This window comes from Otolemur garnettii, unplaced genomic scaffold (assembly GCF_000181295.1).
Source record: "Otolemur garnettii isolate 467f Iridium unplaced genomic scaffold, OtoGar3 scaffold00119, whole genome shotgun sequence".
In the NCBI taxonomy this organism is placed as follows: domain Eukaryota; kingdom Metazoa; phylum Chordata; class Mammalia; order Primates; family Galagidae; genus Otolemur; species Otolemur garnettii.
Window position 1 is genome coordinate 4,793,941 of NW_003852514.1, and position 22,324 is coordinate 4,816,264.

A 22,324-nucleotide genomic window follows, 5' to 3' on the forward strand; every position below is an offset into this window, starting at 1 on the left:
TTCATGCCCCATTTGCTTCTTTCCTGCTCTTCCTCCTCCTTGGAGAACTTTTACAAAGAAAATAGCAAGCCCGGTCCATTTAACCTTCATTAGTAGTAGATAATGATGTTGGCTGAGGAGTACCAGGCAGCCTCCTTTGAATGAAACTGGTGTCTTATTTCTTCCCTTCCCACCCCCTTATGTCTGGCTGCAAGAGAGGAAAGACAAAGCTAGATGCCTCTTGACCTATGTACCATGACCTAGGTCGCATGACAGTGAGGACCACTCAGTCCACACCCAAAGGCACCTGCCTCAGCTTCTAATTGGTATTCCTGCCTTGCTCCCAAATATCCTCTATCCCTTCAAACTCAACATGATCCAAACCAAATCAACTACCCCTACTGTTTTTCAATTCTTACCTTTCCTAGCTTTCACAAATTTCCAAGGGAGCATAAATGAATCATTATACTTCCACTCTCTCAGACTGGAGTCATCTTTTCTCATAGCCCTCCCTAAATGGCTACCTAAAAATGCTTTCTAAATCAGGTTGAATATGTCTCTGAAATTTCCCACAACCATTTTCTCCTTTTTGATTACAGTATCACCCACACAAGGATGTCCTTATTGTCTTAGCTACTTTGAGGCAGTAACAGCTCCCATTATTTCCTCTGCCACCACCAGTAAAGACCTTCCTATCTATGACGTCATCTTTCCTCTATGATACCAAAAATAAAATCAGATTACTTCAGAAAAAATTTAAAGTTTATTGTCAGACAAAAAGCACAGGTCACAATCAGAGACTTCAAGTGATAAGAGGTTCCCATAACAGCAGTCACAGCCCAGTTGACACAGCATAAAGGAGGCAATATTTTGACTTTGTTCATGACTGGTTGCTGTACATCATCATTTTTTTTCAGGGCAAACAGCTACTAAAGCCGATTGGTCTGTAGCTGACTGGATGTGGACAAGGATGCAAAGCTTACATTTTATATGTATGATTAGAAATAGCCTTTGGGGACGTGGCATCCATAGCACAGTGGTTACAGTGTCAGCCACATACACCGAGGCTGATGGGTTCAAACCCAGCCCAGGCCAGCTAAACAACAATGACAATTGCAACAAAAGAAAAATAGCTGGGCATTGTGGTGGGCTCCTGTAGTTCCAGCTATTTGGGAGGCTAAGGCAAGAGAATTGCTGAAGCCCAAGAGTTTGAGGTTGCTGTGAGCTGTGATACCACAGCACTCTACCGAGGGTGACAGTTCATATCAGTTCATAGTGACTTACCACTTTCTTTTAATGATGGCAGAATACTGATTCAAAGATTTACCTTCCTTCATTTAACCAGTTTCCTATCAGCAGGCTTGCTTTTCTCTATTCTTTTTCTGTTGTCAATAATGCTCCTTGGTTTGGTGTGGTGGCTCCCATTTATAATCCCAACATTTTGGGAGGCTGAGGCAGGAGGATTGCTTGAAGCTAGGAGTTTGAGACCAGCCTGGACAACATAGCAAGACCCTGTCCCTATCCAAAAATAATAATAATAATGCTCCAGTGAACATCTTTATAAAATATATCTTTTGCATATTTGTACAAGTTAATCCAGAGGTAAATTCCTAGAAGTAGAATTCTGGGTTGAAGGAATTTGCAGTTTAAATACCAATTAATGTGGCCAATTCCCTTCCCCAAGGTCAAATCAGTTTACATTCCCACCAACATAATGTGAGTGTTCTCATCTTTTCCCATGCTCAAGAATGTGGGATGTTATCAAACTTTTAAAAGTATCTACCATTATAATAAGAAAAAAAATATGTTGCATTGTTGATTTAAAATGCATTCATTAATTATAGGTGCATTTGTGTTTGTTTCTTTTTTTTAAATACGCTAATACTTCAATCCAGTATGGTGAGGCCTGGGTGGCATTCTTTATCTTTAAGATGTGCTGATTTTATTGCTCGAATCTCAGAGAATAACCCTATTTTTAAGCCCTAAAGAAGAATCGTGTAGTTGCTCCTTATTTACTAAATAAACAGGGCTCACAGAATTTCTAAGACCTTGACAGCAAGAGACAGTGAGAGAGCGCACTCAACTGGGGTCTAACAGTGATGTCAGGAAAGCAGATGGACTGGGAATTGGGCACTTTTGAATCTCTCAGTTAACTGATGTGACATATTCTTTCATTGCAGCAATTCAGTTTTGTGTCCTTGCCCACTGATGTGCTGGAAATTGAGGTGAAGGATAAGTTTGCCAAGAGCCGTCCCATCATCAAGCGCTTCTTGGGAAAGCTGTCGATGCCGGTTCAGAGACTCCTGGAGAGACATGCCATAGGGTAAACCTGTGACCGACACCTCCCTGTCCCTAGGTTTTGGTCAACAAGCCGTGCCCAGGGGCAGCCTATAAGCTACAATAGTACTTTTCCTTGACTTTTCCCATAAATTACGTTGTCCAAGCCACAACACTGAATTAAACAAACCCTTCCCTTTCCCCTTGTTTATGTATCACTGGTTACTTATGCAAGAGAGTAAAAAAAGTATTAAGAGGATATTACAAGAAGCCCTCAGTGCTATATTTTTCTTTATGTGCAGAAACTAAAGTTTGTCTTACTATGTAGAATATTATTTCATTCATATTCCTGTCTCACATATAGGATATAATCATATTCAACATTTCTATAATGAGATGAGACACTAGGTTACTAGAGTATGCTGGTATTTCCAGAAAATGGTAGGTAATACGGATAGTATGGAAAATTGGAAAGCATAAATTCTTACAGAGCAACAACAGTTGTGTGGCTCACAGAATTCATGTGTGTATGAGAGTAGGTTTCTGTGTTTGTGTCTTTACATTCATGTCCACTCATGGTTCTCATTAAAGTGGGCTCTGAGCAGATAAAATCCTTAAGTATAGCAAGGATACATGTGTTTCTCCTTGGGTAACAGCAGCCTATATTTGAAACACTAGGTATGGCTCTCTGTTCACAAACACATGCTTATATGCAATGTAACCTTTAGACTGACATCAAAGGAATGAGAAAAAGTATGCAGAATTTCCAAGTGTCTTAAAGTTCTTCAAATTTTCAGAAGGACTTTAGAATCACCAACGATCATCATAAAGACATCTAACGGGGACCATGCAGCACTTGTACCGCTATGCACACACAGACATGCCATTAACTCTCCAGCCAAAAGGAGCTGACGTTTATGAAGCTACAGCCGTATGTCAAGGCAGTGTTTTCACTTCCCATTCATGATTATGAGATTCAACAGACAGACAAAAAATGTGCATAAACAACCCAGCACGTGGCTGAACAAGATGCAAGATGTCCTTCTCAGGGTCACAGCAAGTCCACACTTCATAAATGTGGGCTTGCTGTGACCTGAGAAAGACATCCTCGAGCAAGGCCTTTTATAAATTAGACAAAATACTTTCCTATATAATGCTTTACTTAATAGATTCAGGGAAACTCTAAACACGAAGTAATGCCTTATCAAAGAAAAATATTATGTCAGTGGATCACTGAGATATAATTTTTTTGTTTCATGGTGCCAGTGTTCTCTAGAAAGAAACGTAAAAACATTACCAGTCAGTGATTTATATTTTCATTTAACTGTCACAGTTTATTAAATGGAATCAATAGTTATCTGAGTGAAACCTTTGGGGTTATGTCTTTGCTACTCCTGGGCACACTGGATTTGTTAATTCCTATATAGCCCAAGGTAGTTCCTCCTCTTGGGCCCAAGTGTAGGAGAGCTGTTTACTCCACTGAAGCTATAATGTTGATAAAAACTTAATAGCAAAGCTTCAGGTTGATGCCTCCTGGATAGTTTTCTTTTTAGTAATTAAGAAATTGCTTTGAGGCCAGGATGGCTCACACATATAAACCCAGCATTTTAGGAGGCCAAAGCAGGAAGATCACTTGAGGCCAGGAGTTTGAGACTAACTTGGGCAATGTAGCCAGATCCCTTCTCTATAAAAATAAGAACACAACTGCTTTGAGTAGGTAGAAGTGATGGCAGAAGAATCCAGGGTGGAGACTCAGGGTCTTTATGTGTGGGAGCCCTGCAATTAGTCTCAAGTGGAAGTCACAGGCTGAGACGCCAGGCCACGAGGCTTGCTCTGCCCTCCTGCAGCAGAATCTTTCCACAGCACCCACAGCCTCTGCAGTAACCATGGCAGCACCCTTCTAACACATACATCCGCTGGCACTGTCCATTGTTAAAGGCATAATTGGAAAATGACAGGCTGCACAGAAGAAGCAAGCAAAGGACATCCGTGTCTTTCTTTATTCTCTCCTCTCTCTCTTCTCTGCCTTAGAACATAGGTTGGCAAACTTTCTGTAAAGGGCCAGGTGGTAAATACTTTAGACATCATAGGCCATACAGTCTCTGTCCAAACTACTCAGCTCTGCCACTGTATCACAAAAGACAAGCTAATAATCAGAGCTGCACTCCAATAAAACTTTATTTATGGATTCTGAAATTGAATTTCAGATAATTTTTACATGCCACAAAGTATATAACTCTTCTTTTGTTTCTTTTTCCAATGATTTAAAAATGTAAAAAGCTCACATTCATCTATAAACAGGTAGTGGGTGGGCTAGATTGGGCCCATGGGCTAGAGTTTGCTTCCTACTGCTTTAGAACACAGAGGTCCCTGACTGAACCATGATTTAACAATCATTTTATTTAACAAAGGTACAAAAGTGATATGAATCCAGTAGAAATTATACTTTAGATTTTGGATTTTGATCTTTTCCCAGGCTAACGATACACTGTACCATCCTCTCTGATGATGCTGGGCAGCGACCCACAGCTCCCAGTCAGCCACACAATCTTGAGGCTAAAGAACCAATACCATATTCCACAGTATACTGTGTTCAATAAACTGCATGAAACAGGCTTTGTGTTAGATGATTTCCCTTCCCATGCTTGTGAGTGTTCCAAGCACGTTTAGGGCAGGCTAGGCTAAGCTATGATGTTCAGTAGATTATGTGTATCAAATGCTTTTTTGACTTAATGATATGTTCAACCTACCATGGGTTTATCAGCATGTAACCCCACCCTAGGATGAGGAGCACCTGTAGTCAATAAGGATTTCCTCACAGTTTCGTGTTGCTGTTGAGCACACGTGTTTCCCCATCTTCACCATAGGATGGTCTCTATGTACCTGAGCTAATCATCACCTCCAATTAGCAGGATCTTCCTGGGCTCCCTGCCTCCCCTATTGACATAAAAAGCACACTGTGTGGCCATTAAGAGGACAGGTATTGACCATATTTGTGATGCTGCTTATTTCCTTCTAGGGATAGGGTGGTCAGCTATACACTTGGCCGCAGGCTTCCAACAGACCATGTGAGTGGACAGCTGCAATTCCGATTTGAGATCACTTCCTCCATCCACCCAGGTATTTTCAGCATAAACTTCATGTCTTATCCTAGGCTAGTTTCTTTATCCAAAATATAACAACCACGGTTCTTTCCAGACATGTCCTAGGTTTTGTGGTTCTTTATCTTCTCCATTTGAGACCCAGGAGACAGAGATCTAGTCTGGAAGCCAGGTTGCTGCCCCCTTGATTGAGGGGCTCCTCTTCACTCTGGTGACCCAAAGGTAGAGGGTTAGACAGTGAAATGGGGGCTGACCAGGAGGCCAGCATGCATCTGGAGCCCTGACTCATCCATCATACTACTCCCAGCACCCACAGAGGAGGTGCTTAGCAGATGATTAATGAATGAATGAATGAAATGAATGTGAAATGTACGTGAATGAATGAAAGAGGATGATTAATGAATGAATGAATGAAATGAATGTGAAATGTACATGAATGTGAAATATGCATGAATGAATGAAAGATGATTAATGAATGAATGAAATGAATGTGAAATGTACATGAATGAATGAAAGAGGATGATTAATGAATGAATGAATGAAATGAATGTGAAATGTACCTGAATGAATGAAAGCGGAATGACTGTGAAACATCTCCTTCTACCTGTAACTAGATACAGACCAGCCAGTTTTTGAAGAACGTCATATTGCTGAAGAATTATGATTATACATAGTATCACAGAGAACAGGAAAAGCGTATATTGGACAGTAAACTTCAGAATCATCCAGTGTTCAATTTTTTGATGCCAAAACATATTCCAAATAAGATTAAGATGCCTCATAATTCCACTTTTCCTCTTTTCCCACAACCCCCAAACTATGTGTAGATCATGCTGAGGGTTGTGAGGCCCTCCTGGGCCACATTTATGAGCTGCTATTAAAGCTAATGAAGCTTTTGAAGACTCAGAGTTTGGAGTTTATCACTCCCTGCTCATTAAATTCCAGTTGCACTTTTCTATACCCAATATACTACTTAGATTGTAAGAAAACACCTCGACTGTTTCATCTTTTCAAGTTCAGCCTTTCTGTGTACTCTGAGAATAAACTGACTGTTCCTCTGGTGAAGGCCTGGGACAAGTTCACAGCTCACCAGAGGAACTGTTCTTGGACTAGTGAATTGCATTAGTGCATTTCAAACGGGGAAGTCCACAGGAATCCAACAACAGCTACAGGAAGGTAGAGATGAACAGTGAGTGACATGGTCGAATGGCTGGAGAGACCCTGTTTATTTCTTTATTGTAATAAACTCCACATGTTAGAAACCCTCCCGCCTGTGCTATTGAGTGACTGTGTCGCTCCCATCCACCTTCAGCCTTTCTCTTCCCTCCAGTTGCCCCAAACCAACCTTGTTTACTCATTCTGCCACCTGCAAGACTCAATCATAGGAAAGAAACATTCTGAGCAAATACAATTAACTTTTCCAGGGGTCAACAAGGAACCATTAAATACCACCGCCCGCATCTCTGGAAATGATTCCATGTAGCAAACATTGTTAAGCAGGTACCGTGTGCCCAGAACTGGGGTAGTGCTAAGCTTTGGGCATTGAAGCCAAAAGATGAATTCTCTTGAAACAGAATTCTGAAATACAGCCCTGACCGCAGGTTGTCATTAACACAAGGGAAACAAATTCTTACAGAATTTTTCAGCAGAGCTCTGGCCAGTGAGAAACCCTCATCAACCCCTACATCCACTATCCCAGTGTAGCAATCCCTTGGCGAGCACTTCCTGTCCAGCGGGGTGTATCAGCACCACAATACTCTTCTCCGGAAGGAATAACATTCTTTTTTTCTTGCCAGCAGATGATGAGGAGATGTCCCTGAGTACCGAGCCTGAATCGACACAGATTCAGGACAGCTCCGTGACCACCCTGGTCGAGGGCAGCCGCAGGGAACCCGCGAGTGAAGCACCAGAGCCCTTGGCGGGCTGGAGGGCAGAGCAGCCGAGTGAGGGCTGTTCCCTGGACGGGTCAGGGAATCGGGGCCTGGAGCTTGTCCACCCAGCAGAGGAAGCAGCTGGCACCGCTCAGGAGGGAGATGAGGGCGAGGTCTCCGTGGGACCCGCAGGGGCCGGGGAGCTCCTGGCCACTGGGCAGAAGGGCACCCCGCCTGCCCCGAGCGCAGAAGAACTGGCAGAGGAGCTGGACCTGGGTGAGGAGGTGCCACCATCGACGCTGCTGGAAGCCGAGGAAGCCCGGGCCGAGGTGCTGGTGGAGGAGGAAGCGGCAACGGAGTGCTGGGCCGGAGGGAAGGAGAAGGACCCCGAAGAGGAGGAGGAGGAGGGCGATGTGCCCACTCTGGAGCAGGGCGGGGGCAGGCTGCAGCTGCGGGCCTCGGTGAAGAGGAAAAGCAGGCCGTGTTCCCTGCCTGTGTCCGAGCTGGAGACGGTGATCGCGTCGGCCTGCGGGGAGCCCGAGACCCCGAGGACACACTACATCCGCATCCATACGCTGCTGCACAGCCTGCCCTCGGCCCGGGGCGGAGGCGCCGCGGAGGACGAGGACGGCGCCGAGGAGGAGTCCACGCTCAAGGACTCCTCGGAGAAGGACGGGCTCAGCGAGGTGGACACGGTGACCGCGGACCCGCCTGCCCTGGAGGAGGACGGGGAAGGGCCCGAGGGGGCTACTCCGGGCACGGCGACCCCCGGCCACGCTGGAGGCCTCTTCCCCGGCTTCCCCAACGGCACGGTCCCGGACGGCGACACGCACCCCAGCACCGGCAGCGAGAGCGACTCCAGCCCGCGGCAAGGCGGGGACCACAGCTGCGAGGGCTGCGACGCGTCCTGCTGCAGCCCCTCGTGCTACAGCTCCTCGTGCTACAGCACGTCCTGCTACAGCAGCTCGTGCTACAGCGCGTCCTGCTACAACGGCAGCAGGTTCGCCAGCCACACGCGCTTCTCCTCCGTGGACAGCGCCAAGATCTCCGAGAGCACAGTCTTCTCCTCGCAAGACGACGAGGAGGAGGAGAACAGCGCGTTCGAGTCGGTGCCTGACTCGGTGCAGAGCCCGGAGCTGGACGCTGAGTCCGCGAACGGCGCTGGGCCGTGGCAGGACGAGCCGGCCGCCCCTGGCGGGCACGTGGCAAGAACCGCAGAAGGTCTGGAATCCCCGGTCGCGGGTCCGAGCCCTCGGAGAGAAGGTTAGATCTCAAACCTGATCAGAGCGAGAATAGGACCACCAGGGGGACACGGGTCTCACCAACACGTTTAAAACAAGAGAAGGGTGGGGCTCAGTCTCAAACGGGGTTCTGGGGCATGTGTGCCTGTCTTGTACATACGTGTGTGCGTGTGTATCTGTGTATATGTATGCAGGTGACTGAATAGCTGACACCCCACCGTTTCACCGATACACACCACGAATTACAGCTAGTTGGATGTGAGCGTACCCTCGTATGTGTGCTTCCCTGTCGAATCACCAGAACTGGTTAGTGCACGCGCTGTCTTTCTAGTCTTGACAACAACCAGAGCCCATGACTAGTATCAAATGATATAAGCAGGAGAGACTCTTCTCTCCTCAGTAGGTGGATAACGTGTAAATATCTGCTGACTTCCAAAACTCGCTGTTGATTAGCAATAAATGTTAGTACTAGTTGAAGAACACAGGTTTTTACCTCTGTTGTAGAATTCAGCTAGCCATGTATGTGTATATACATGTGTGTATAGCCTACATGTATTTGTCATTATTTCTGTCTGCTCAATTCTCGTTATTGTTGTTGCTTTTGTTTTCTTGTTGTTTTGGCTATTTTGACGAATGGAAGGCAAGAATTACATGAATGTGTAAATCACTTTGTTTCCAATGGGATGCTAATCCAAAAGCTGCTACCTTTAGTTTCAAAATGTATTCTGTGTTTTAACCAAAGATGTTCCTTCTCAGTCATGCCTGTGGAATCCTGTGTTAAATTAATTTGCATTTTGTTATCCAGGATTGGGAACAATCTTCCAGTGAAGTAACAGTGGCATGGGGTGGGGGGAATTAAAAAGTTGCACAATAATATGAAATAATTCAGTTGTTTGAAAAGGGGAAAATATACACTCTGCTACTTCGCTGTTCTGCTGTTTAAATTAGCCTTCTTCCCAAAGGGAGTGGTATTTCCTCTAGATTGTAAGCTCATTGAGGGCCAGAATTGTGTCTTCTTTTTGTTTGAATTCTTAATACCTAAAGTTTAGATGGGTGTCCAACCTTATTTTTTCCCCTGCTGTACATTGGAAGAATAGGAGTTGTCTCAGGCCACACATTAAATACACAACACTAACAAAAGCTGACCAGCAGGGGGAAAAAAGGTCTGTGCATACTTTTTGTGATGTCCAACACAAGCACTAAGCAAAAAATGTTCTCACAAAATCAACATGTGGCCCTTGGGCCACAGGTTGGACACCACTGAATTCTAAACAAATCTCTGGAATCTACAAATATTTTTGAACAGGAGCCAAAGCGAGCATAAAAAAAGAATTGTTTTAAGTATTCAGCAGTGTCCAAGTCTACATTTCAGAGAAAGAAAGAGTGAGGGAAGGTGGCACATGTGACAAGGACAAGCATGAGGAAATGGTAAAGAAAAAGAAACACAGGAAGAAAGTCTGTGGGGACAGAGAGTCTGGAAGGCACCCAGGAGTGGACGGAGAGCTTCTTCCACAAGGAGAGGGATGGATGGAACACTGTTTTCTTTAAAAAGGATGTTTTAAGGCCTAGCTTCGTTCTAGGCCAGATGCAGTGTGCTAAGCATCAGATAAGTATGGAAGTAAATACTCACAATTAAAAAGAACACAATTTAAGGAGATTTGGAGATTCCCTCATAAAAGTTTTGGTCCAGAAATCAGCAAGCTTTTTTTGCATAAAGGACCAGATCATAAATATTTTAGGCCTTGTGGGTTAAGAGGTAAAATCAAATGTCTTCTCACCAAAAGCCTTTTTTAAAAAACATCTAGAAGTATAATGACACACAATTTTCTCAGCTCAGTCTCCTGCCCTGTTTTAGCGTGTACCATATTTTGGCCCCTGTGCTGGGAGGTAATCCATATACTGTTAATTGAAAATTGGCTCAGAATAAATTTGTATAAAAGAATGTTTTACAAAAAAAAGGTACTATCCATGTTCCTAGAGGGGATAACAGTTCATCAGGGGGAAGAGCAGGAAAGTGTTGCAGGGCCTCAGGGGATATCTTTGCATGGTAGTTCCAAAAGAAATTTCTGAATACTTGAATTCTGCAGAGGGTAGACTCAGGAAGGGTTCAGAAGCACCTGTGTGCTTCACTATGTCGGCTCTAGGAGGACATACATATGAAGAGCCCTGAGACGGACTATTGATCTCACGAAGGCAGAGCTTACATTGGCATGAGACTTTGGCACAGCCAGACTTCCCACCTCAGTACTGAGTACTGGAGCAGGGGTGTCTGGGCTGTGGGTCTGCCCCACACTCAACAGCCACCAGGCTTCACAGCAGCAGATGCTCAAAGAAAGCAGGGCTTCGACTCAACCTGCCTGGTCCACCCACATGGGGGTGCCCTCTGCTTCCACAAGTATCACTATTGCCCCTTTGCTGTGACTTCTAAGCTTGTGAATTCTTTTCCCATAGAAACTGCATGAGGTGAGGTAGATGTATTGCACACAGGCCCACGTAGATGAGGCTGCAGTAATTTATGGAGGAAGACCGCCATAGTCTGAACTGACGACTACCCAAGAATACCAGCTAGTATTCTTTATCTGCTTTTGGCGTCTTTTCCCTGTTAAGAACCTCCCTTTGTAGAAGTTCAATTTAAAATAGTTCTTACAAACTTTCTGCAGATGAATGAAAATAGCAATATGATGCTGTGGTTATGAACTCGAGCCCTCGAGGCGGGCCTTCTGGATTTCTAGTCAGTCCTACCACTTCCTCACCAAGTTACCCAACTGCTCTGCTCTGGGCCTCCATTTCCTCCTGTGCAAAATGGGTATAATTGTAGACTCCACTAAAAAGGCTTATTGAAGGATTAAATGAGATTATATACTGTGAAAGCACTCTGCCTCTCACCGAGCGAGGATTATTCTAGGCAGATAAACAGCAAGGCTAACTTTTAAAGTTGTGTCCTGTAAAGCATCTGAAAGAATTCTTTGAATTTACACTTCTTGCACTTTGTGATTCAAAGAAAATTTTCACATTATTAGGTGTAAATCTCTTTGCTTCAAATAATGAAGCAGCCTGTCTTTCTCTATAATTTGGTCATATTTTTAAACAGAACAAAGTTTTAAAGGACCTAAGTTTTTTTCACCTGAGGAGTAGGTTTCCTTCCCAGAGGTTATGGCCGGTTGGAGCCCTTGCTTTGTGTTTGAGGCAAGAGTGGTGATGTGTGATCCTGTCCTTGTGCAGAACAGAATTGCTTGCTTGTTTGGTGCATTCAATCCATTCAATTGGCTGAGATACGTTGGGCGGGTCATTGCATTTGCTTGCAGTTCACAAGCAGGTGGGTTCATTAACCCCAGGCGGTCAACACTATTGTATTTCCACTAGCTTGGAGGAGTAATTAACCTGATTGGTTCAATTAATTGCAAGAGGTAAGTTTGTTGTTGTTTTTAAAGAAACTAAATTAAAAATGCAGCAGCTGATGACATAACAACTGTACCATTGTTTTAATTTCTGACACTAAACACACATCAAAACAAACACAAGTGTGGTATCCCACATAAACACTGAACCCATCTTTGAAACAGGAGTCTGTCCACACTGAACCGGGGGCTAGCAGGAGGGGCACCTTCCCTGATTTCCATTAGAGTCTCTGAGGACCCAGAGGATTAGAGTACCAGACTTGGCACAACAAACAGTGTTATATATTTAACATTTTAAAAGATCCTTTGTTTCTCAACATATCTCTATTTTCATTTGCCATTTAGCCCTAGGGATTAAATCACTAAATTAAACCCACCTAACTTTCTTCCTCGTTAATTTATTTTTATTTTCAATTGGTTCTGTGGAACTAGAGCAAAAAGAAATAATCATCCTTCCCATGTACAGAAATTCTGGGAAATATTAAGCATTTGAGATCCTACTAGGATCTCAACCATCATTTTTCCCAATCTATCTCCTTTTTGACCCCCAGGGATAATGGAATGCTTGCTATTTACTTTAGCCAAGGCGGGCAGAGGAAGGGAAAGGCCTGACCTTTGTCCCCTGGCCAGTAGAGGTTATTGTGAGACAAGTAGCTTGGTGTGAGGCAGGAGGAGCCAGTCTGAAGGGAGACTGTCCTTTGTTCTGCATGCTCCTAGCTCTCCAAAGAACAGGAACAATGTCCTCTGACTGTGTGACCCAAACAACTGGTGTTGCAGGCTTCCTATCCACGTGGCTTCTCTGCGCACGTGAGAACGTCATGAACTAGGAACACCATTTCAGAACGCTGTTCAGCTCATTGAGTCTGAACTGACCCAATGCAAGCTATGTCTGTAATAACCAGAGGCATGTGTTCCGTGGGTATAATGTTTATTTCTAAAATTTCTTCATGTCTGTCTTTTTTTCTCTTTCTATCCTACTTCTGTGTTTTGAGCTTTCCTGTCTTGGTCTTCCTGCTTTTTAATCTACTTCTTTTGTCTCTTGTCCTTTCATCTCTCCAGAAGACCCCAGCTTGTCTGATTCTTCCCCAGAATAATCTGGAATAGTCCCAGGATCCCCCAGTGCCCCCCTTCCCCAGCCACCAGGCCCTAGCTTCCCGAGGAATTCACCTTCTCCATTCACCAACTCCTTGACCTTTCTTTGAAAGGCACCATCTGAGGATTGCACTCCAAATAATATCTGAGAAACAGCCTCTCAGCAGGCAACACTCTGATGAGATTTATCCAAATGAAGAGACAGAATTTTACACAAGCCCACCAAGCTTTGGGGAGACTTTATAAATGCTGCATTTCCCTCAAACAGACCTGTTTCCTTCGCTAGGCTAAAACCAGGCTCTGCTAATTTTCTCTCGTGTTCCTTTCTGATGCCACCTTCAGATCAAGAAAACACGTCATTACAGAACCAGACTGGGATCCTGCATAGTGGACTGTGCGGCACAAATCATTAGTCATGAAGTATTTGGATTTTTTTTCAATAATTCCCTCTTGTAAGAGTGACTATGAAATGTAGCAAACTCACACACACACACATACAAATAGACTGCCCATTCTTAGGGGTTATTTCTTGTAGTAGTTACCTTTACAGCCATGCTTTTTTGGATGACGTTGCCACAGCAATGAATGAATCTGAATGTCTTGACTATCTCGTCCGTAGGTGAATGTCCTATACTCCATAATTCCCAGCCAGTAAGCCAGCTTCCTTCCTTGAGGCCTGAACATCATCACTACCCAACAATCGATGAGCCTCTTCCACCAAGTAAGCTTTAGTTTTTAAAACCTATGTCTTAACTCTTCATAACAAGTCTAAACAGGTCAGTATGAATTTGAATATAAACATCTAAACGCCTCTCCAACTCCACAGCATTTGCTGTTCTCAAAACCAATATGGCACCTACTACAAAAACTGGTGTTAGTTCATTTTTGGTTTTGTTTTCTTTGACTGGTTTCAGCATGTGATCTTGAAAAGATAACCCAGTGTTTTCAGCGTCCCTCAACTTGTGACCCAGAGAGAGTGTTTGTTTACAAGACTTGATTAGTCCTTACAAACTAACTATTCATGACTTTCAGTCCTAAATTTTATTATTTAATATTTAAAAATTGCAGTTCAAATAGTATAATCCTCTTGTTTCCATTGGCTCTGTTACGTCACAAGCATCTCCCTGTAATAAAACACCTTCAACCCATCAGCACTTATGAACTATCCCTACTATAACTTGCACTTGTACATAACATCTCCAGATTTCTTCTGTAGTTCTTAGAGGTTGCCAGGGAAAATACCATCTTCAGGACAGAATTCAATATCCTTTTCTCCTGGCAACTATAGTGTGTGATGAATAATTATCTACCTAGTCATCTGAACTTGAAAAATTCATTTAATTTTTAGAAAGTTAGTTTCCTCATTTGTAAAATAAAGTTTGAATGTCTTTATCTGCTAAATGCAAAGTTTGAACTAAGTCGTCTCTAGAAATCATTCAAACTTTTACCTTACGATACTTTATTTAATAAATTTGTAAGAAAAAACTGACACCACAGACATATTTTCACTCAGCATCATATGTATTCATGAATTCTAGATCATCTCTGTTTTGATTTAAAGATTAATTTTTCAAGCAAAAATAATCTGTAAAATTTAGATAGATTTTTACAATTGCAAAATCTTTCAGGATACAAGGAACCTGAGTTTCTTTATATTCTTTTGGCTGTGCTTACATTAAGTAGTTACAGTTTTCAAAAGCAGAAGAGCTTACCAGTATTTCTTAATTCATCCTTCTTAGTATTTTGTACATTTGCCACTCTTCTCCCAATTCAACTATAATTTATCAGTGAGAAAACAAAAAACATCTTTAATATGTGGACTAACTTAAAGGAAGACAATATTTGCTTCTTAAGGACCAAGCCAAACATTATGTCCTTTAACTTTAGATGACCGATTTCTTTCTTTATTTATACACTGATTTATGGACATTCCATAACTGAATAGTAAAATTTCAGTATCACTATAAAAACATCCTACTTGGCACCTATGTTTTTAAAAATCTATAAAATATTTCTCCAGAAAATAAGATACTTTTTCCACAGTGAATAAGCTGACAGCCCATGCAGTAGTAATAAATAGTTTTACCTGCAGATATTATAAATAATTTAATATAAATCCATTTTAAAAGAATTAACTTTATATAAGCTGTGTTCAATAATGAAAACAAATTTCTTCAGATACTTTTAATTTTCTATCCATGAAACATTGAAAAATAATAGAAAAGTTGTTAGAGAATTCTACCAACTGAATTTTCTTAATTAATCTCAAATAACATAAGGATGGCTTCATTACTGATAGTCATTCATTCCACAAGTATTTACTGTTACAGGTAAGCAAAATGGACAAAGATCCCCTCCCTCAGGGAGCTTACAGTCTAGTCTGGGAGACAGATAAGAAAAAATAGAATAACCAAAAGGGACTAGTGTAGCATTTTAGATGGCAGCCACTGCTGCGGAAAAGCAAAAGTAGAGCAGGGTGAAGGGTCTCTGAAGCTGTGATGGTAACTGGTTCGCAATTCTAAATCAAGTGGTTTCAAGCCTAGTGGTAGGCTTCATTGAGAAGACAACGTCTGAAAAGATAAGGGAGATCCATGCAAGTGTCGGGGAGGAAGAGATTTGCAGGCAAAGGAGCCCAATCACAAAAGGCCTTGGACACCATTTAAGGACTTTGGCTTTTACTCTGTATGAAAGGCAGACTTTGTAGGGTTCTGAGCAGAGAAATAACATTGTCTGTCTTAGATTTTTGAAAAGCTCTCCCTGGCTGCTATGTATGGAATAAATGATGAGAAGAAAGAAAGGAAGCATGAGATCCAACATAAGATTGAGTGATGGTGACCCAGGCAAGAAAGATGATGGCTTGGACCAACAAGGTGGCAGTAGAGGTAGGGAAGAGTGGCCCGACTCTGGGCGTGTATTTTAAAGGTACATTTGATGACAGATTAGACATGCCTGTGAGAGAAAGACAGCAGTCAAGAATGACCTAAAATAAAGGCTTTAACCTAGAAGGACAGTGTTGCCTTCAAGAGAGATGGGCAGGGAAGGCTGCAGTAGAGACAGTGCTGATCATGTTATGCTCATAGTGTCACACAGGAAGTGATGTCAGTCAGGTGATTGGAGGTGTGGCTCTCAATTTAAGAGAAAGGTCTAGACTCTAAACATGGTATTGCATTTGTTAACATTCTTTTAAATGTACAGTTTCACAGGGTTTGTTAATATAGAAACTAAAGATGATACTTTATGGCTCTTCATTGTTTTTAGACTTTGTGGAAAGCATGTAAGTTAGTATTTGATAGGTCTTTCAGTCACAAATGAGTTGACCTGACCTGACGTGACTACTATAACTTGCACCTCCCACATCATAAAGGTATGTTTTTAGGTGACCCTCATGGTGTCACAGTACTGAGCCCTGCAAGTCTTGCTGAGCCCTGCAGTTTCATTTCAAATTTATTTCCTTGTTTATAAACCATGAGAAAGTAGATTCTTTATAAAGCAACCTGGAGAACATACTCATAATTTCTAACTACACTTAGCTATTATTTTCTGACTATTTCTGAGTATGTAATAGCATTATGCATTCCAGATATTTAATATATTGGTAAAAGAGCCTATCTGTCCAGCTTACCACCTTTTTCCATGAGTGATTTGAAGATCTTGAAACGAGTAGTGATAAATTATCATTATTGCTGCTTCGTTTTCTAGTTTTCCTCCTTGAAGTATGAAACCCACATTTTTTGTGTGAAGGAGTCTTTATTGCAGGTGCCTGGTAGACAGGGACATGTGTCACTCAGCTCTGTGTGCTCAGGACCTGGCATAGTTTCCCATTCATAGTGACAGCTAAATAGCATGTGTTCAGTTGAATTAAATAACATGATGCTCTTCAAACATTAATGCTCATTCTCTGATGGATAACAGTCATGTTGTATTCAAGAAAAAGAATTGTCCAATTGCTTTTGCTAATATTAGTTTGTGATCCATTAAAAAAATAAAATTTGGGATCAAGATTAATGACCTGGTCATCACATATAAATATAATTTATCAACAAGTTAATTACCATTTACAGCTAAAGCCTGACAACTGCATTATCTAATGGTTAATTTTATTCAAAATCTCCTTGAACATGTTAACACAATCTGTGTACATTTTTCCTTCCATTTGTCTTATAAGCTAAATTTGGCATTTCCTGGTATTTTGGCGTTCATGGGCAACATTCAACAAACCGGACATAATGTTCACAAACGTATATACCATGCACATATAAAACCGTAAATATGCCAAACATATTTTCTCATCTAAAAAAAATTGAGAGTTGCTATGTCATTACCTGAATAATAAGCGTTCAACAGAACTGTTAATACCTGACCTACTCCCAAAAGCTATGGCTTTTCTCTTGTAAAAGGCTGGATTGTTTCCCTCCCTTTGCAGTCATTTCTGCTTTTTTTCCTTCAATGTAATGCATTTTCAGCATACTTTTAATCATGCTGCTGCTATTTCCATCTCAATTTGATGCGTTGACTTGAAAAAGCTTTGCCCATTACTGTACAGCGACACTGCTTTTTTATGTGAAGCTCAGATATGAACACGTTACCTCCAGCTCTTTCGGTTTTCAGGGCTTTTCCATCCACCTCACGTCGACTCAGCCCCTACATGTATGATGTACTGTGTCATCTATGCTTCCACCTTTTAGTTTATGTTTTTTGTTTTGTTTCTAATTCAGAAAGCAAAGGAAGTGAACTTTTCTTGACCTCGGGCTCCCTCTACTGTTTGGGATAGGGATTTATCAACAAAGGGGTATTTAGCGGTAGTTACTGCTTTGGTTTGGTTTTTGGTCAGAGATGTTTGGCAGCCACAGGTAGGCTGAAGATGCGCTGTTAATTTACCACCTATGGAAAGGATGTTTTGAAGCCCTAGATATCAAATTAACCCATTTGTCCTCCAAAAAAGGATGGTGTTCAATTAAGCTTGCTTAATTAGAGAGAGGTCATCTAAAGTAGCAGGCATTTAGGACCATGGTTAAAACTGGTTTAAATGCAATGACCATTATTGCCTCTGCTGCACTTAGTCACCCTTTATTAGATTTAGCAAAGAAAATATTCTCCAGCATCACAGAGTCAGCTCTCACTGGAGGCCGTTTCAATCTTCCGTAGCTATCATTTGAGTAGCCACCAAGATTGACAAAGAGGATGGAAATTTTTTAAGAAATCAGTTAATTAAGCATTAGACTCTCATTAAAAATTATTAGAATGTTAACATTGGTCATGGTCAAGGAACCACATTTCCTATTTAAAATGGCCTAGAAGACAGGGTATGGTGGCTCACGCCTCTAACCCCAATACTTTGGGAAGCCAAGTCAGAAGAATCATGTGGGGCCAGGAGTTCAAGACCAGACAGGGCAACCTAGTGAGACACCCTCCATCTCCACAAAAAAAAGTTACAAATCAGCTGGTCACAGTGGCACTCACCTGTAGTACTAGCTACTCAGGAGGCTGAAGCAGGAGAATCCCTTGAGCCCAGGAGTTCAAGGTTATAAAGAGTTACGATTGTGCTGTTGCATAGTCTGGGCAACAGAGCAGTAACAATAGAATTTAAAGAATAAAATAAAATGGCCCAGCAGAGGATCTAAGTTCCCTTAGCTCTTTGCTGGAATGCCTGGTTCCATGCCAATGCCCCAGAAGCCAGGACAGGCACTGCACAAAGTGTCTGGCCTTCAGCCACAAACCAACGGTGAGTTCTACTTGCAGAAGACCTGGGAGTGGTATGTATTTCACATGGGTCAGTAGTTTGTCCTTGATTTTTCTTTTTGCCTTTTCATTAAACACTAGACTGGGAAGCTCGCATTGACAGCCATGGGCGGGTCTTTTATGTGGACCACGTGAACCGCACAACCACCTGGCAGCGGCCGACAACAGCAGCCACCCCGGAAGGGATGCGGAGATCGGGGTCCATCCAGCAGATGGAGCAACTCAACAGGCGGTTGGTGATCAGTATGCAATGAGCTCCTCTAATCACAGCAAAAGGAGAAGGGCGGCTAAAGAAGCTCCTCTTGCACTTTTCTGCCCAGATTATATAAGGAGACTAGAAAGTCTTAAGAAACCCATTCCTAGTAGGTACTTGGAAAGCTGGATTTAGAATTTGGTGGCAAGAGACAAGCTAAGTTTGAGTGTCATTTAAAGATGAGAAATCCTCTTCATTTCTTAAGGGCCCAAAGCTCAAAAACAGTAGTTCTTAACCAAGGGCCCATGTTCCACCCACGGCTCCCAAAATGTTCACCAAGGAAGTCAGTGTTCCATGAACACTCCAGACATTAAATGCAAATTTAAGCATGGATACACATTTTTCTAGCAGAGTGGTCATAAGAGTCTCAAAAGGGTACAGCACTCCAACAGCTGAGAACACACAAGGACAGGTTCCATAAGAATCCTAAAAGATGCTTGGAGAAAAAACTGTCATCAATCACCGTATAATTTCTACCCTGGTCCTATAATAGCTATATGCCCATAAATAATTATTCTTTAAAAGCCTTCATCTTAGAAAAAGAAATGTTTGAAAAATATTTTTCTGATAATTGCTTTGTTTAAAAATTAGTCCCTCACTATTGAACTTGTAAAGATGTCATTTTGGTTTTTAACCCGTAAATGAAACCCTAAACAGCCTACCACCCCTGCTAGTAGAAGGCATTGTCTTTGATGGCTTGTTCTTTAAGACGAGGGTGGTGGCTTTGATTACCTTTAGTTGCCAGGAATGCAGACTGAGACTTGCTTCAGTTGTAATTGCACCACATGCCATCTTAGGGGGGTTTTTTTGTCAGTATGTCGGTAAAGGAACGGTTGAGAGGGATTAAAATGAAGAAAAAATTTGAGTTTGGGGAACACACCTACTGATCACAGATGCCTTTGAAACTTAACTGTACCAGTCACAGTTGAAGTGGACAATTTAGTGCTATTAAAAACATATGGAAACATAAATTGAGCTTCTGGTTACTGCTGTATACAGAGAAGCATGCTGAAAATCACCAGAACTTGCTTTTATGACTTGAACATTTGGAGGACATCTGCTTTCCATTCTCCCCCCATCAGCAGCTAAGTGTTTAAGTCATTAACGGGAGCCTTAAAGGATTTTTGTTGGTAGCATACTTCCCTACAATCATTTCCACCAAAACAACCATATTACAGGGAAGAACTTTCTATAACCCAGTTTTATTAGATATGAATGCACAAAAAAATCCACAAGAAAGAACTTTCATGGTGATTGCAACAGAACTCCTATAGTTAAAAATGTGAAGGACTCATTTTACACAGAGATCCTATTGCAAGTCTATAGGCAGAAATTAGCCTTGCCAAAACAGATAAGGCAGAAACTGTTTAGCAAACTGAGAAATGGGAGGGTACCTTCAAGGCCTTATCTGCAAGATGTGCTATTTGAGCACTAAACAGAACAAGCAGTAAATCTGAGGCAGGGGGAAGTGCCTGCATCTATGGCCTAAATATCCACGGAAGTGCATGGTGGCGGCCAGCTTGTGTAATATAAAAATTTTGCCAAATCCACCTGGAAGCAGGCCCCTTTTGCAGCCTTTCATATGTAAATTCCTGTGCCCTCCAGTGGAGCTGACCCTGCTGGGAAAGGCAGCTGGACTCCCTCCAGTGGGAACTTGCTTTTGGGACATCCATCTGGACGGATAAGAGAAAAGGAATTTAGCGATTTTAGAAAGTGCTTATTTCTTGTGAAAAAGCCTACTTTGTAGTGAAGGTCAGATAACCTTCAGATAAGTATTCAGGCTTTTCCATCCTTATCTTGACCTATTGCTTTCAAGCATTTAAAGTTTTCTGTGATCGGAGGGGATAACAGCAGCCCAGAAAGTAGATCGCCAGTCTTTTATCTCCCACATCACCACATGCAGGGGGCACTTTGTGAAACCTGCCAGTTATCAGGAGAAATTTAGTGATCACTGGCTCACAGTAACAGGAAAATATTTCTCAGTGTTTCCTTTCTGTCCCAACCAAAGGATCGTGAGGATCAAACGTATTTGTGTAACAACAGTGACACATAGTCATAGTGATAGGCTGTGTTCAAACTCGGCCACTGTTCCAGGTCTTTATGGCCTGGCCACAGCTCCTACTGCAGGGAAGTCCCCCATTGCCTGCTCCCACCCAAAACACGCCTCCTCATCCCAAAGGCATAACTTGAACATCATATACTCCATGACACCTTCCCAGAATCCTCCACCCAGAGCCTCTATTACAGTTCTTTTTTTTTTTTTTTTTTTTGGCCGGGGCTGAGCTTGAACCCGCCACCCTCGGGATATGGGGCCAGTGCCCTACTCCTTGAGCCACAGGTGCTCCCCTCTATTACAGTTCTTAACTTACTCATCTTTGTACCCCTTCCCCGCCAGTGCCTGTGTGATGCTAGAAGTTTAATAGAACTCTATACAAGATTGTTTCCTGCCCGGCATAGTGGCTCATGCCTGTAATGTAATCCCAGCTGTGGGAGGCTGAGGAGGGAGAATCGCTGGAGCTCAGGAGTTCGAGACTCACCTGAGTGAAAGTGAGAACCTGACTCATGAAAAAAATGGAAAAATCCAGCCGGGTGCCGTGTCGAGCGCCTGTGGGATGCCCACAGCCCAAGAGTCTGAGGTTGCAGTGAGCTACCGAGCCGCTACACTCTGCTCAGGGCACAGGGTGGGACTCTGTCTCAACAACAACAACAAAAAAAAGATTGTTTCCTGAGTTAACTTCTGTATTTTCAGAATATCCAGAAGTAATTGGTTCTGTTTTCACAAGTACATATTGACCAAGCAAATAATACATATATGTTTTCTTATTTTTTAATAATCAACTAAAATGTAGGGGGTTTAGTTATTTTCATAAAATTATCATAACTTTATGGTTATAATTCCCTTAAGGAAACAGAAGTTTTAAATAGGAAAAAAGTGATATACGGTCTGACTACCTCAAGGATTTAGCTCTTTTTTTAAAATATCACCATCTTCAATTTCCATACTCATGCATAATTCATACATAGGAATAATGGCAATATATAGTTAGTTTCACATTCATATTTTACTTAGTACACTATAAGCATTTTCACCTTTCTGCGTAGTCTTCAGATTAACATTTAAATGCTAATATAGTATTCCACTGATGGTTGTAATTTGGTTAACTTCATTTCTCATGTTGTCAAATGTTTTGCTTATTGCTTTTATCACTGTTTTTGTCGCTATCACCACCAGTGACCTGTATCACTTCACCATAAGACCTTGTCTTATGTTTCCCTAGGGCTCTATTCCCAAAAGAGCAGGTCAAGGGAGATAGGCGTGGTTTAGGTAATTGGCATCAATGCCTGCCTGGCTGTTTTCTACATTAGGCCTTGC

General features: G+C 42.2%; 1 protein-coding gene across 2 annotated transcripts in view; it reads left to right on the forward strand.

Annotated features, from left to right (window-relative positions):
- Positions 1–22,324, forward strand: part of HECW1 (HECT, C2 and WW domain containing E3 ubiquitin protein ligase 1) — a 419,352-nt gene that overhangs the window by 294,736 nt on the left and 102,292 nt on the right. The window contains exons 9-13 of one of the 2 annotated variants that reach the window (XM_003797550.2): positions 2,160–2,302; positions 5,276–5,376; positions 7,157–8,491; positions 13,579–13,680; positions 18,780–18,930. In XM_003797550.2, the coding sequence (XP_003797598.1) occupies positions 2,160–2,302; positions 5,276–5,376; positions 7,157–8,491; positions 13,579–13,680; positions 18,780–18,930 (1,832 nt within the window). The remainder of the gene's footprint in view (positions 1–2,159; positions 2,303–5,275; positions 5,377–7,156; positions 8,492–13,578; positions 13,681–18,779; positions 18,931–22,324) is intronic. The other variant, XM_012809965.1, reaches the window with a different exon arrangement.